This window comes from Drosophila guanche, unplaced genomic scaffold (genome assembly GCF_900245975.1).
Source record: "Drosophila guanche unplaced genomic scaffold, DGUA_6, whole genome shotgun sequence".
Lineage (NCBI taxonomy): Eukaryota > Metazoa > Arthropoda > Insecta > Diptera > Drosophilidae > Drosophila > Drosophila guanche.
In genome coordinates this window covers 227,504-242,284 of record NW_022995773.1, presented here as the reverse complement: position 1 = coordinate 242,284, position 14,781 = coordinate 227,504, and the positions used below count along the sequence as shown (strand labels likewise).

The 14,781-nt window shown below is 39.5% G+C and overlaps 1 protein-coding gene across 2 annotated transcripts; it reads right to left on the bottom strand.

The window, feature by feature from the left end:
* Window positions 1–5,699: 5,699 nt before the first annotated feature.
* Window positions 5,700–12,434, bottom strand: LOC117591321 (probable isocitrate dehydrogenase [NAD] subunit alpha, mitochondrial). Of its 2 annotated transcripts, none has more exons than XM_034284528.1 (5): window positions 11,982–12,041; window positions 10,427–10,594; window positions 6,358–6,752; window positions 6,150–6,285; window positions 5,700–6,087 (listed from the first exon to the last, which is right to left on the bottom strand). In XM_034284528.1, the coding sequence occupies exons 1-5, from the start codon at window positions 12,024–12,026 to the stop codon at window positions 5,749–5,751; spliced, it is 1,083 nt and encodes a 360-aa protein (XP_034140419.1). In that variant the 5' UTR covers window positions 12,027–12,041; the 3' UTR covers window positions 5,700–5,748. The 2 variants fall into 2 exon arrangements, with proteins under 2 accessions (XP_034140419.1, XP_034140420.1); XM_034284529.1 differs by lacking the exon at window positions 11,982–12,041 and adding an exon at window positions 12,298–12,434 and having other exon boundaries at window positions 5,749–6,087.
* Window positions 12,435–14,781: the final 2,347 nt, after the last annotated feature.

Genomic DNA, 14,781 nt, shown 5'->3' with positions numbered 1-14,781 from the left:
AAATAGGGTATATTGTATTTGTGCACAAAGGTGGATGTATGTAACACACAGAAGGAAGCGTCTCCAACCCCATAAAGTATATATATTCTTGATCAGCATCAATAGCCGAGTCTATATAGCCATGTAGGTCTGTCTGAGCCACCAAATGTCGCATTTAGATGGCTGTATGCTCACACTGCTGCAAGTGTATTTCGTCACGCCCCCTCCGCCCGCAAAGGCGAAAATCTGCTGTATCCACAATTTTAAAGATAAAAGAAAACTAAAATGCCATTCCGTAGGAAAGAACCATATCTATCAGATCACCGAAGTGAATCAATGTTAAAGCCAGAATGAAGAAATTAATTTGCAGTGGCTACTCACACCCCATCCAGCAGTTTTTTGTTGTTGTTTCACATTCTCTCATTTCACACTCTGCTTCGTGCAGTGTGTGGCTCTAGGGGACATGGTGAAATTACTAATAGGTGACGTTGTCGCCACGGTGCTCCTCATTCGAGGAATACCAGCTTGTCAGTCGTTTGCCAAACGTTGACGAAAGAGGTTGTGTAGCGCACGATTTTTTTCATTGTCTTCTTCTTTTTCTTCATTGTTTACGAATGAAGACGTAGCGGAAGACAATGAAATATGCATGCAACTACTATTTTATTTTGGACGTTTTATTTGTATTTTTAGAAATAAACATGTCTGCAGCATATTGTTTGCTATGCCTATGTTATTATTTGTTTTGAACTATTTCGTTTTATTTTTTATTGAACATCTTTTCTTTGCTGTCAGCAGAAACAATAAAAACGAAGAATGCAAAACGTAAAACGCTTGCTATCTCTCTCTAGCGCTTGCCTCTCTGAGAGTTGAGAGAGCGTGGTGAATAAGCTGGTGATCCTCCACTCAGCTGATGACGTTACCTATTAGTAATTCTACCATGCAAGGGGAGAGGGGCGAGCTAGACAAATATGAAATGTAAAATTTAGCTTACTACTGAGTACCAGGTGTAAAAGTTTTTTTTATCAACGACATTGAAAATTCGATGCGATTTGTTTTGTTTGCGTGTCGGTTTACTTTGAAGTAGTTTCAGACCAGACCACTGCTCCATGGGTAAACAGCCCGTTTTTTTGGCATTAATCAAAAAAATACAGCTAAAGCTCTACAAATTGGCATGAATGTTAGTTAGACTAAAGTTGAATATCGAAAAAAATGTAGTCAAATGGACCCCGCCTACCTCCCGCCCCCATAAAAAATGGAACCCATTTACGTCGTATTTATTATAAAAAAAAGGTATTTAAACGATTAATTATAATAAAAGATCCATTAAAACATTTTAGAACATTAAAAAATATATTTGATTGACTGATTGAATGATTGTTTGGTTAAAAGTAATTTTATTGGAATCGCTCCAACGTACAATTGCATTTCGCTTAGTACTTGTTTAACTAAGCAATATATTAAATCATTTTCATTTGAATTGTAATAGTTTCATCTTTAGTTAGTCAGTTTTTGTCAATGCTCTTTAAACTACAAAATTAATTTATTCATTGTGGCTATAATAATGATCCAAAATTCGGATCCCAATTTGGTGATCTGATAGATATGGCCGTTCCCTATGGAATGGCGTTTTTAGTTTTCTTTTATCTTCAAAATTGTAGGTTTGGGAGGTTTTCGCTATTNACAATAAAAACGAAGAGTGCAAAACGTAAAACGCTTGCTATCTCTCTCTAGCGCTTGCCTCTCTGAGAGTTGAGAGAGCGTGGTGAATAAGCTGGTGATCCTCCACTCAGCTGATGACGTTACCTATTAGTAATTCTACCATGCAAGGGGAGAGGGGCGAGCTAGACAAATATGAAATGTAAAATTTAGCTTACTACTGAGTACCAGGTGTAAAAGTTTTTTTTATCAACGACATTGAAAATTCGATGCGATTTGTTTTGTTTGCGTGTCGGTTTACTTTGAAGTAGTTTCAGACCAGACCACTGCTCCATGGGTAAACAGCCCGTTTTTTTGGCATTAATCAAAAAAATACAGCTAAAGCTCTACAAATTGGCATGAATGTTAGTTAGACTAAAGTTGAATATCGAAAAAAATGTAGTCAAATGGACCCCGCCTACCTCCCGCCCCCATAAAAAATGGAACCCATTTACGTCGTATTTATTATAAAAAAAAGGTATTTAAACGATTAATTATAATAAAAGATCCATTAAAACATTTTAGAACTTTAAAAAATATATTTGATTGACTGATTGAATGATTGTTTGGTTAAAAGTAATTTTATTGGAATCGCTCCAACGTACAATTGCATTTCGCTTAGTACTTGCTTAACTAAGCAATATATTAAATCATTTTCATTTGAATTGTAATAGTTTCATCTTTAGTTAGTCAGTTTTTGTCAATGCTCTTTAAACTACAAAATTAATTTATTCATTGTGGCTATAATAATGATCCAAAATTCGGATCCCAATTTGGTGATCTGATAGATATGGCCGTTCCCTATGGAATGGCGTTTTTAGTTTTCTTTTATCTTCAAAATTGTAGGTTTGGGAGGTTTTCGCTCTTTTTCGGGGGCGGGGCTAATTTTTGAAATACACTGGTTTCAGTGTGAGCATACAGCTGTCTGGACTTGGTCCTTTTTTGGTGGCTCTAGTTCTTATAGTCTCTGAGAACTAGCCGACAAACAAGACGGACAGACAGACATGGCTCTATCGACTCGGCTATTGATGCTGATCAAGAATATATATACTTATGTGGTCGGAAACGTTTTCTTCTGTCCGTTACATACAACCGTTATTCGCACACATTCAATATACCCTATTTACTCTTCGAGTACCGGGTATAAATATACACTAACAAAACATTGGACAATTAAAAACCTACACACAACTATCAAAAAATTATTATTATAAGAAATTAATTTAAAACAGCCACAATGAATAAATTAATTTGCAGTGGCTAAACCCACCCTGTCCCGCAGCTTTTGTTGTTCTTTTTACATTCTCTCATTTACACTCTGCTTCTGCTTCACTCGGCCCCTGCCTCTGCCCTCCCCCTGCCGCTGCCTCTTCCGACTTTTAACCCACCCTGTCCCGCAGCTTATATTTGTGTTTTTTTTTGTGTTCGGCCGCTGCCTCTGCCGCGAGTCTGCAGTGTGTGGGTCTAGGGAAGGGCGGCGAGCTAAAGGAGCTTGTTGGTATGAGTAGTGTTGTTGATGTAGATGACAGATGAAGAAAAAATGTAAAATTTGACAAATAACCGCTAAGGTGCAGAAGTTGTACTGAGTGCCGGGTATAAAAGTTGTGACGCGTAAGAAGCGTCTCACACGTCCCTTCTCGTTTTTTTTAACTTTCCAAAGGTTCGTTGGGATGTGCCCAAGTCGTAAATTTTGGCTCTGCGAAGAGGTTACAGTCCTCGTCGGAATCGAGGCCGTGCTGAACTCCAAGCCACTGGGAGCCCTCAGCCTGGACCCAAACGACAGCGAGGCACTCATGTCCGGGCACGTACTGACAGCCGGGTCGCTTCCCCGCTTTTTTAGATCTGGTTGTATAGAACTTTTTTTTATCTTAAAGCTGATTGATGCAGCGTAAATGTGATTCGAAACACTTTATGGTTTTAAAGTACCATCTGGGCAATATTAAGCTTTGAAATGCAATAATGTTGATTTTTGTGAAGTATTACAAAAAAAAATTCGACTTTAAGCACTCAGGAAAAGTCGAAAAAAAATGATGTATTGTGTTTTGTATTTTTGTATAGGTGCATTCATTCGGCTTCGTTAAAGGTATTGATCATCAAAAACTTTGGAGATCTAAGATCTAAGATGGGAAAAAACAAAGTGCTACCTCTGAAAAAATGGTTAAATAAATACCAGATTTTACAAATTCCTGAAACAAAAAGTTCTGCCATAGAAAAAAAAATAGTCATCAGAAAAAATGTACATATTTGAAAAATAACATTATTCGACAAGATTTTACGCTTTCAAATTTAAAATTTCATAACTTCTCACCCCAACACGCTCTTTTAGCGAGCGCCCTCCCCTAGAGCCGCACACTACACGAAGCAGAGTGTGGATGAGAGAATGTACAAAAACCAACGAGAAGGGAAGTGTGAGACGCTTCTTAGGCGTCACAAGTTTTATACCCTGTACTCAGTACAACATCTGTACTGAGAGAATGTGCAAAAAACCAAAAAAAAACTGCTGGACAGGGTGGACGCAGCCACGGCAAATTAATTTCTTCATTATGGCCCCAATCTGATCTGATAGATATGGTCCTTCCCTATGGAATGGCGTTTTTAGTTTTCTCGTATCTTCAAAATTGTAAATACCGCAGATTTTTCGCAATTTGCTGTTTTAGGTTTTAGTTTGGTTTGTTTTATTGATTTTTATACCCGGTACTCGAAGAGTAAATTATATATATTGTATTTGTGCGAAAAACGGTTGTATATAACGCATAGAAGGAAACGGTTCCGACCCCATAAAGAATATATATTCTTGATCAGCAACAATAGCCGAGTCGATTGAGCCCTGTCTGTCTGTCCGTCCGTGTTTCTTGTTTGTCGGCTAGTTCTCAGAGACTATAAGAGCTAGAGCCACCAAATTTTGGCTCCAGACTGCTGTATGCTCACACTGAAACCAGTGTGTTTCAAAAATTAGCCCGCCCCCTTTCGCCCCCACAAAATGGCGAAAACCTCCCAAATCTACAATTTTGAAGATAAAAGCCATTCTGTAGGGAATGACCATTTCGATCAGATCACCTAATTGGGATCCGATTGGATCATTATTATAGCCACAATGAATAAATTAATTTGCAGTGGCTAAACCCACCCTGTCCAGCAGCGTTTGTTGTTTTTTTCACATTCTCCCATTCACACTCTGTTTCTTCAGTTGCCGCTGGCCGCTGCCTCTGCCTCTGACGTGGATCTGAAGTGTGCGGCTCTAGGGGAGGGCGAGCGAAAATAGCGTGTGAAGTTATGTAGATGTAGATGACAGGTGTAGACAAAATGTAAAATGTCAAATGTAAAACTTAAAAAAAAAAAAAACAAAATGGTATAGGTACACTGAGTGCCGGGTATAAAAATTGTGACGCGTAAGATGCGTCTCAAACGTCCCTTCTTGTTAACAATAGCTTAATGCTTTTTCATTACATTCCGCATTCTTTTCAATAAAAATTGTATATTTTTCTGATGGTTTTATACGTTTCACTACTTGTATTGCGAGTTTTTATTGAAAAATTTATTGTAACCGTTTGCACTCAACTTAAACTTGATTTTCTGTTAAATTTTCCATTAAAATTTAGAAAAAGGTTCTACATTTTTTTCCTTTTTGGTGAACTTTTTTGAATGAAGTAATGGATGGTTTAATTTAACACGAAAAGCTTAACAAATCCACTTTCAATAAATATTTAAGTAATTACTTGTATAATAATAATAATATGGTGCAAATATGGCCTGATCAAATTAAATAAGGCACAATAAGTATAAGATCATAAAATACTTAAGGGAGCTCTGATATATTTTTCATTTGTTTTGTTTGGTGATTGGGGAGTAAATTTAAACAGAATTCGAAAAAGTTTAATTGATAAAACTTGCGGCTATGTTATGTACACACGGTATTTGTAAACACATTTTTGGTTTTCGAGTGTTTAATAGCTTTTTTTCATACTGGACTGGATCCATCTTCACCCATTTAACAATTTTGTAAACTACTTTTCTATTCTCGTTACGGATCTGTTGAGGTTTTTATAATTTGGCGCGGGTTTTCCGGGGTGCAATCTACAGTTTGATGCAGATCTCGTTTGTGAACTCAGAGCACTTTGCGCGGCCGCCGAGATCTCCGGTCAAGTATTTGCCCTCTTTGATGGTTTCAAAAGCAGCGCGCTCTATCTTTTCGGCGTGTGAGTTAAGCTCCATGTGGCGCAGCATCATGACTGCGGAAAGAAGAAGGGCAGTGGGGTTGGCCAAATCCTTGCCAGCAATATCGGGAGCGGTACCATGAACAGACTCAAAGAGCGCGCCGTTCAGACCCATGTTGCCGGAGGGCGTCAGGCCGAGACCGCCAACCAGACCGGCACACATATCGGATAGAATATCACCATATAGATTGGGCATGACCTGAAAGCGAACGCTCCAAGGATCACTAATACAGCTCTCAGCACTGAAAGGTCTTAACTTACAAGTACGTCATATTTGCCTGGATTCTGGACCATGTTTAAGCAAACGGTGTCCAAATATCGCTCCTCAAACTGGATATCTGGGAATTTTTGGGCCATATCTCGAACACATCGTAGAAACAGACCATCGGACATACGCCTAAAAATAAGATTAGATAATTCAGTGAGTGTATGTGTTATGATTTATCTTAATTTATAAGTATCTACTTACATAATGTTTGCCTTGTGCACGACGGTTACCTTTTTCCGATTATTGTTCTTGGCATATTGAAAGGCATACTCTGCCACGCGCTTAGAGGCCTCCTCGGTGATCAGCTTGATGCTCTGAACGACGCCATCGACGATCTCGTGTTCAATGCCAGAGTACTCGCCCTCGGTGTTTTCACGTATGGTAACTACGTCAACATCGTCGTACAGTGTTTTATAGCCCTCAAGACTGCGGCAGGGACGCACATTGGCATAGAGGTTGAACTCCTTGCGAAGGGCCAAGTTAAGCGAACGATGCCCTTTTCCCACGGGCGTCATCAGTGGGCCCTTTAAGCCGATCTTGTTCGTGTTCACCGAGTCGATGGCTGCTTGTGGAATGCCGAATTTTCCATCTGGGCCCTGCTCATAATAAAAGAAAGAAAATCGAGTTAGTATATATGTTCGTATATAAAGATGACATATCTGCACATATATACATACATACATATACATATATATTTATGTATTTAAATATACATTTTTTGGACATACATACATATGTACATATGTTCGTTTACTTACATAGAAAATAACAACCCTAAAAGCTTGGTTCTAGGCAAAGACAATATAATAGTAAGATGAGCAATGTTCATATGTACATTTGAACGGCAGTCTGGCAGTATGATCTTGTCGAACGACGAAAAGCCAAGAAACCCACAACGGTTTCGGTAGCTCACATATCAGAGCGTAGATATCTAAAAATATAATGGCTTCAATGTGAGTACGCACAAGCCAAGCGGACGAATTTCGAGAAGAAACTACTATCTTTTCTGTTGTTGTTATTTAATCGCTACAGCGAAATTGGTTGGTCGCAGACGATGAGTCCGCATTGACCAGGTACTTCAGTTTATGTTGAATATTAGAAAAATGTTCCTGAAAATTTTGAACTCAAAAAAGAGTTGTTTGCCGAACGAACACCAGAAATAGAATGAAGAAACTACTTTCATAAAATTTTTTCATAAATATATGTGCTTATTGACATGACGCACCCTAATGCATAAGGTAAGGTGTGCGAAATAAGTCACCAATAAGTCACATAAGTCAGTGCTTTTGATCGGCTGTCAAATCTTCTTCGTTGGGTTTGGGCGGGGCAAATTTTTTGAAATACACTGGTTTCAGTGTGCGCATACAGCAGTCTGGAGCCAAAATTTGGTGGCTCTAGATCTTATAGTCTCTGAGAACTAGCTGATAAACAACACGGACAGACGGACAGATGACATGGCTCTATCGACTCGGCTATTGATGCTGATCAAGAATATATATACTTTATGGGGTCGGAAACGTTTCCTTCTGTGCGTTACACACAACCGTTATTCGCACAAATTCCAGTGTAATTAAAAAATTAGCCTTCCGCCCCCTTCCGCCCCCGACAAAGGGCGAAAACCTCTCAAACCTACAGTTTTGAGGATAAAAGAAAACTAAAAACGCCATTCCGTAGGGAATGACCATATCTATAAGATCACCAAATTGGGTGATGATCCGAATGATCCGATTGGATCATTATTATTGCCACAATGAAGAAATTCATTTGCAGTGGCTAAACCTACCCTGTCCCGCAGCTTTTATTGTTCTTTTTACATTCTCTCATTCACACTCTGCTTCTGCCTCACAGCCGGGGACGGAGACGGGAGGGGGACGGCGACGGAGAAGGCTGAAAATTGGGTGGGACAGGGCGTCGAATATAAACACAAAAAAAAACACAAGCCGGCGACGGAGACGGCGCTCAGACGTCACACACCCAGATCCCTTCCCGCCGCTCGATTTCCTCGAACAACCATACTCATCACAACAACTACATCTACTGTCTACTAGAAAAAATGTAAAATTTGACAAATAACCGCTAAGGTGCAGAAGTTGTACTGAGTGCCGGGTATAAAAGTTGTGACGCGTAAGAAGCGTCTCACACGTCCCTTCTCGTTTTTGATAGCAATCGGCAATCGCCGATATTTTTGCAACAGGAAANTTATATTTGTGTTTTTTTTTGTGTTCGGCCGCTGCCTCTGCCGCGAGTCTGCAGTGTGTGGGTCTAGGGAAGGGCGGCGAGCTAAAGGAGCTTGTTGGTATGAGTAGTGTTGTTGATGTAGATGACAGATGAAGAAAAAATGTAAAATTTGACAAATAACCGCTAAGGTGCAGAAGTTGTACTGAGTGCCGGGTATAAAAGTTGTGACGCGTAAGAAGCGTCTCACACGTCCCTTCTCGTTTTTGATAGCAATCGGCAATCGCCGATATTTTTGCAACAGGAAAGCTACCCAGGTCATGTATATCCATATAGTTTACCAAGGTAAAATTGCATTTTCTGCCCTTTGTTTAATGAAAGCTCCTCACTTCATGAACTTCAATTAGTTCAACCGGTATTTTCACCGGTCCCTGACGGAGTTCCCGGCTGCTTAAACTATTTACTCTATCCATCTATTATTCTTACATGCCCCCCATCGGAAAGGAATCTTTTATACTTCCACTCCATAAGAAAGGTAGCAAGTCTAACGCAAAAACTATAGACGTACACTGACAAGGAAAACTGTAACACGAGTTCAAGCTTCTCACTTTAACGGTCAGTATCTTCTCTTCTATTTAATTCAGCCTCAAATTCTTGGTCTTGTTTTGTTGGTGACCTATTTAGCTGTGTTTTAAAAATTTGAAGACATTTGATAGTCCAGAAGAAATTTTTTTTAAGTTCCCAATGCGATTTGGAATATTGAGGGAGAAGCGTTGCACCGATGCAGGGGTGAATTTTGTACCATTCGTCCTTTGGCCTCTCCCACAACTAAATAATTATATTTGGAAAGTCTGCATATTTTTCATGCTACGATTTTACATGGAACTATTATTTTGCAATAGTATTCATATCGGAATATTACATTATATTACTTATATAGATTATATTACTTGGTGACTGAAACAGATGGTCAGATGAACTAAAAATGTATTGTTTCCAATTGTTCCGAGTCAGCCGAACTCTCAAGTTATTGAGAAGAGTCCCACTATCCATATAATACAATATGACTGCATAATAATAAGGACATTTAATTTCACTCTCGCTTGCAATCAGATCTCAATGCCTCGAAATGCAAAGTAATGTCTTTTCATCGGTCCAGCCCCTTACTGGCTCCTTACACCCTCTGCGGTAGTTCTCTTGAGATAATTACTATGGTTGATGATCTTGGTGTTAAACTAGACCCCAAGTTAAAGTTTTCTGAACACAGAACACTAGAAACTTTATTTCTTTTTTCTTTGTAGATCGAATTATGACTTACAGGACCATTTAGGGTCTTATGCTCGGATTATAATTTCCTCTATCACATTATATCCTCCACTAACTTCCTTCCTCTCCTTAAATCTTTTATCCTAGTCTACCTCTCCCGTGGTTAGTTTCATTTTAATTTTGTTTTGCTTCTGATTTTGGTAACTTAGCTTGCTTAGCTCTTTTAGTTGTGTTTAGCTCTAATTTTCCTCGAATATTGGTTTCGCATGGGCCACTTGATGGTGAAGTCACTGCATATCAACGTCCAGAATAAAAACGAGAAGGGACGTGTGAGACGCTTCTTACGCGTCACAACTTTTATACCCGGCACTCAGTACTACATCTGCACCTTAGCGGTGTTTTGTCAAATTTTACATTTTTTCTTCATCTATCATCTACATCTACAACACTTCTCACACCAACACGCTCCTTTAGCTCTTCCCTAGACCCACACACTGCAGACTCGCGGCAGAGGCAGCGCCCGCACACAAAAAAAAAAAACAATTATAAGCTGCGGGACGGGGTGGGTTAAAAGTCGGCAGAGGCAGCGGCAGGGGGAGGGCAGAGGCAGAGGCCTCTGGCAAACAACTTTTTTTGGCGTTTTTTGAATTGTTATTTTGTTGACTTTAAAGCAAAATTAGAGAAAGAAAAAAATTGAAAATTTAACAAATGTTATTATGTTTGTAAGGTGACTTATTGCGCGCACCTTACCTCTGAACTCACTCATCGAGCACCGGTAACAAAAAAGGTGTTATTGTTTTATTGTCTTATGAGAGTATTCCCTACTTACTCGAACGGGGGTCACGTCGACGGCTTCCCATTCAATGGGCACATTGGCCGCAGCAAATATTTTTTGAACGGCAGCGGAGATCTCAGGACCAATGCCATCCCCAGGTATCAGTGTGACTTTTTTAGATCCAGAAGAGTAGGCACGACTGGAATACGGAGTTGTGTTGACCTGCAAACAAAACTTTAATTGTAATGTGCATTTAAATGCGCTCTTACAAATCCGATACAATGAAAATTCGTGAGGTTACTGTTTAGAGTGGGACCTAAGAACGGTTCTAATCGAGGAGGTACGTGAGAGACGCTTCTTACTTCGTACTCAAAGAGTAAATAGGGTATATTGTATTTGTGCACAACGTGAATGTATGTAACACACAGAAGGAAACGTCTCCGACCCCATAAGGTATATATATTCTTGATCAGCATTAATAGCCGAGTCGATTGAGCCATGTCTGTCTGTCCGTCCGTCTGTCTGTCCGTCCGTCTTGAGCGCCTGGATTTTAGAGACCATAAAAGTTAGAGCCACACTGTTACAAGTGTATTTCAAACGCCGCCTTCCGCCCCCGCAGAAGGGCGAAAACCTCCCAAATCTACAATTTTGAAGATAAAAGAAAACTTAAAACGCCATTCCGTAGGGAATGGCCATATCTATCAGATCACCAAATTGGAAGAAATTAATTTGCAGTTGTTAAACCCACCCTGTCCCGCAGCCTTTGTTGTTCTTTTCACATTCTCTCATTCACATTCACACTCTGCTTCTGCTTCACTAGAGTTATGCTTGATGTTAGCCACTGGAAACTAATTTCTTCATTTTGGCTATAATAATGATCCACTCCAGTCTCATTTTGGTGATCTGATAGATATGCTCAGCATACATCTGTCTGAAGGAAAAAATTGTTGGCTCTAGGTCGTAGTGTCCGAGAACTACCCGACAAACAAGACGGACAGACAGACATGGCTATATCGACTCGGATATTAATTCTGATCAAGAATATATATACTTTATGGGGTCGAAAACGTTTCCTTCTGTGAGTTACATACATATGTATATCCACTTTAGTGCACACATATGTACAATATACCCTGATTACTCTTCTAGAACCGGGTATAAAATTAATACGATACAAATTTAACCACATAAAAATAGAGTTCACCGCATATGCCAAGATATATTACATAAGAAATCTGCAGTCTCTTTCCCCTTGAGTACGGTACTGACCCCGCTGCTACACATATCGTAATATTGAGGTTAGACAGTATCAGAGCAGTGTTGAGCACAAATGGTAAGTTGAGGCTCTGTGCATTAATTCAATTACGCTAATAGTTCCAATATCACTTGCAATTCAGTATCAATTGCAGACAAATCTACGCAATTGAGCTACCAGTTGAAGACAGGAAAAAAATATAGGAAAGTGTGCTTCGCAGCTTGTTATGTAAAGAGGGCTCGGCTCTTGCTCTTTTTAATTTCTTCCAGATAAACCAAACGATATACAACATTTACGAATTTTCAGCGAAAATGGGACTGATTCAATATAGGGTTCACTTTTGTACAAGCAAACCTTGGTTTCAAGGATAGTTTCAGAAAAGACCGTTGACGCGGACATTGATTGAGCTGGTAATGTTTTGCGTAATGTTTTGTGGGTTGTGTTGAGTGGATGCTTTTTAAAAACGTCATCCGATCGTAAAAGAAAATAGTTGTATTTTCATTATATTTATGTTGATTTAAAACTAACAACGAAATACATTGTCGGTCCTTAATGCCCCAAGGTGAGTTAGGACAAGGAGGTGGTGATAGAGAAAACTTTTAAGCGATGTTTCGTTTAGAGAAATGATTTGTTCAGAACAGTGCTTAATGAAATTTACACTTATTCTTACAATTTTCTGTATAAATCTAGCAGCCATTTCGTTGTGTTTGCACTTGCTTCCTCGTGTATTGAAAATGTATCTGTCAATTTACGCCCGCCGTAGTTGCGACCTTGCGGAAAACTGGCGAATCTGCCGATAGAATGACCACAATGCTATATATCGATATTAAATGTCTCGTGCTGTTGTTTGCTCACAACTAGTCAACTTAAAGCCTAGTACTCAGAACGAAAACAAGGGGCCGCTAGAAAACTTAAAATTTTTGCGCGCTCAAGTTGCTTTCTAGCGGCTGTACGCCAGGCAGTACTCATATCAACAAAACGCTAAAGAAATCAGGAATGATATTCGTATGGAACCGATAAGAAAGTTTTGTGCGCACAAGCTACTTTCTAGCGGCTGTACGCCATGCAGTACTCAGATCGACAAAAGGCCGAAATAAGTCAGTATTTTGTGGTTTTGATAGTATTTGTATGGTATTCGTTGGTATGTTGCTAGCAGCTCGAAAAATATAGATATGTTTTAATTTCCGAGAGGGTACCTAGAAAACAGAGAAGTCTCAATCATATGGTGGCAACAATGCCGCTGAAGTTAAAAGATAAATGACCACCGTGCTTCTTAACGAGCTTAAGGCAATCAAACAGCAAAGAAAGGAAACTATTATTGTAGATTTATAAGAATATATTGAATGCATTTGAATTTTTACTTTGTAACAAACAACATCTGCAGCCTTCTTTGATTGGTGAAGCAGCAAGGCCGTGCCAAGGATTATTTGCGCTCGTGGCGAAGTTTTAAGACGGAGCCCCCAAGCACCCTTCTTATTCAAAATGGGATAGTTTCGAGTCCAGATTGTCGCCATTGCCCCTTGACACGACCCTGTGGAGCAGTACTTGGTCCCAAAAGGAAAACAATTTATAACATTTTGTTAAAAGCCCAGCCGGGTCTGTGTCTTGGTAACATGAAGATACTGGCGTTCAAATAGGTTAAACAAATTAAACGAGAAGGGACGTGTGAGACGCTTCTTACGCGTCACAACTTTTATACGAAGCAGAAGCAGAGTGTCAATGAGAGAATGTGAAAAGAAAATCAAAAGCTGCGGGACAGGGTGGGTTTAGAAACAGCATATAAATTTCTTCATTCTGGCTATAATAATGATCCAATCGGATCGGTTTTCAATTTGGTGATCTGATAGATATGGTTATTCCCTACGAAATGGCGTTTTAAATTATCTTTTATCTTCAAAATTGTAGATTTGGGAGGCTTTCGCCTTTTTCAGGAGGCGGAAGGGTGCGTGGCTCATATTTGAAATACACTTGTAACAGTGGGAGCATATAGCAGTCTGGATGCAAAATTTGGTGGCTCTAGCTTTTATGGTCTCTGAGATCCAGGCGCTCAACAAGACGGACGGACAGACGGACAGACAGACATATCTCAATCGACTCGGCTTTTGATGCTGAGCAAGAATATTTATACTTTATGGGGTCGGAAACGTTTCCTTCTGTGTGTTACATACATTCACTTTGTACTCTTGGAGTACCGGGTATAAAAAATGCAAATCAAATTCAATATAACCATAAGAATTGTTCCCTCTTTTTGCCGTTTGATGGCCTCAAGCCCATTGAGAAGCACGGTGGTCACATTTCTCTCCACTTAAGCCTCAGATCGAAAAACACGTTTGCTAGCAAACTGTGCAATGTATTTTGCTAGCAGCATAGTGTGACCAGAGGTGAAACCGCATTCCGTACGGTTACACTGCACAGGCAGCTGTGTTGTTTTGTTTACCTTTTGAAAGTGTGTGAAAATTGAATAAAAGGTTAATAAAACAATGAATGCAAAATGGATCTATGCAGGAGATTTTTTCAGTGAGACTGGCGGCTCTTGCATGATCGGAGGAGGAGGACAATCAAATAAAAAAAGCTTTTGATTAAACCCATATCTGCAGGAAAGAAACCAGGACGGTCGTTTGTCTATACATTTGAGTATTATAAGTCATATAAATATGTGACCATTTATGGAAACCCATGAAACGATACCCTTTGCATATTACTCAGTTTAAAAATATGACAAAAAATTTGCACATGGCTGGGAATAACATCTGCAGCCTTCTTTGATTGGTGAAGCAACAAGCCCGTGCCAAGGAATTTTTGCGCCGGTGCAAAGTTGTCAAACGGCGCCTCCAAGCACCCTTCCTATTCAAAATTGGATAGTTTTTAGTTCAAATCGCCGCTTTCACCTCTCCACGGCATGGCCCTGTGGAGCAGTACTTGGTCCCAAAAGGAAAACCACTTATAACAGCATAGCCGGGCCTGTTTCTTGGCATCATGAAGATATTTGCGTTCAAATAAATTAAACAAATTAAAAAGCAAATAAATTCAATATAATCTCATTGATATATAATATCATTTATCTTTTCAGCTCCAGCGGCTTTGTTGCTTCCATTTAATTGAGACTTCTTTACTCTCTGTTTGCTAGGGATCCTCTCGGAATATAAAACAAATC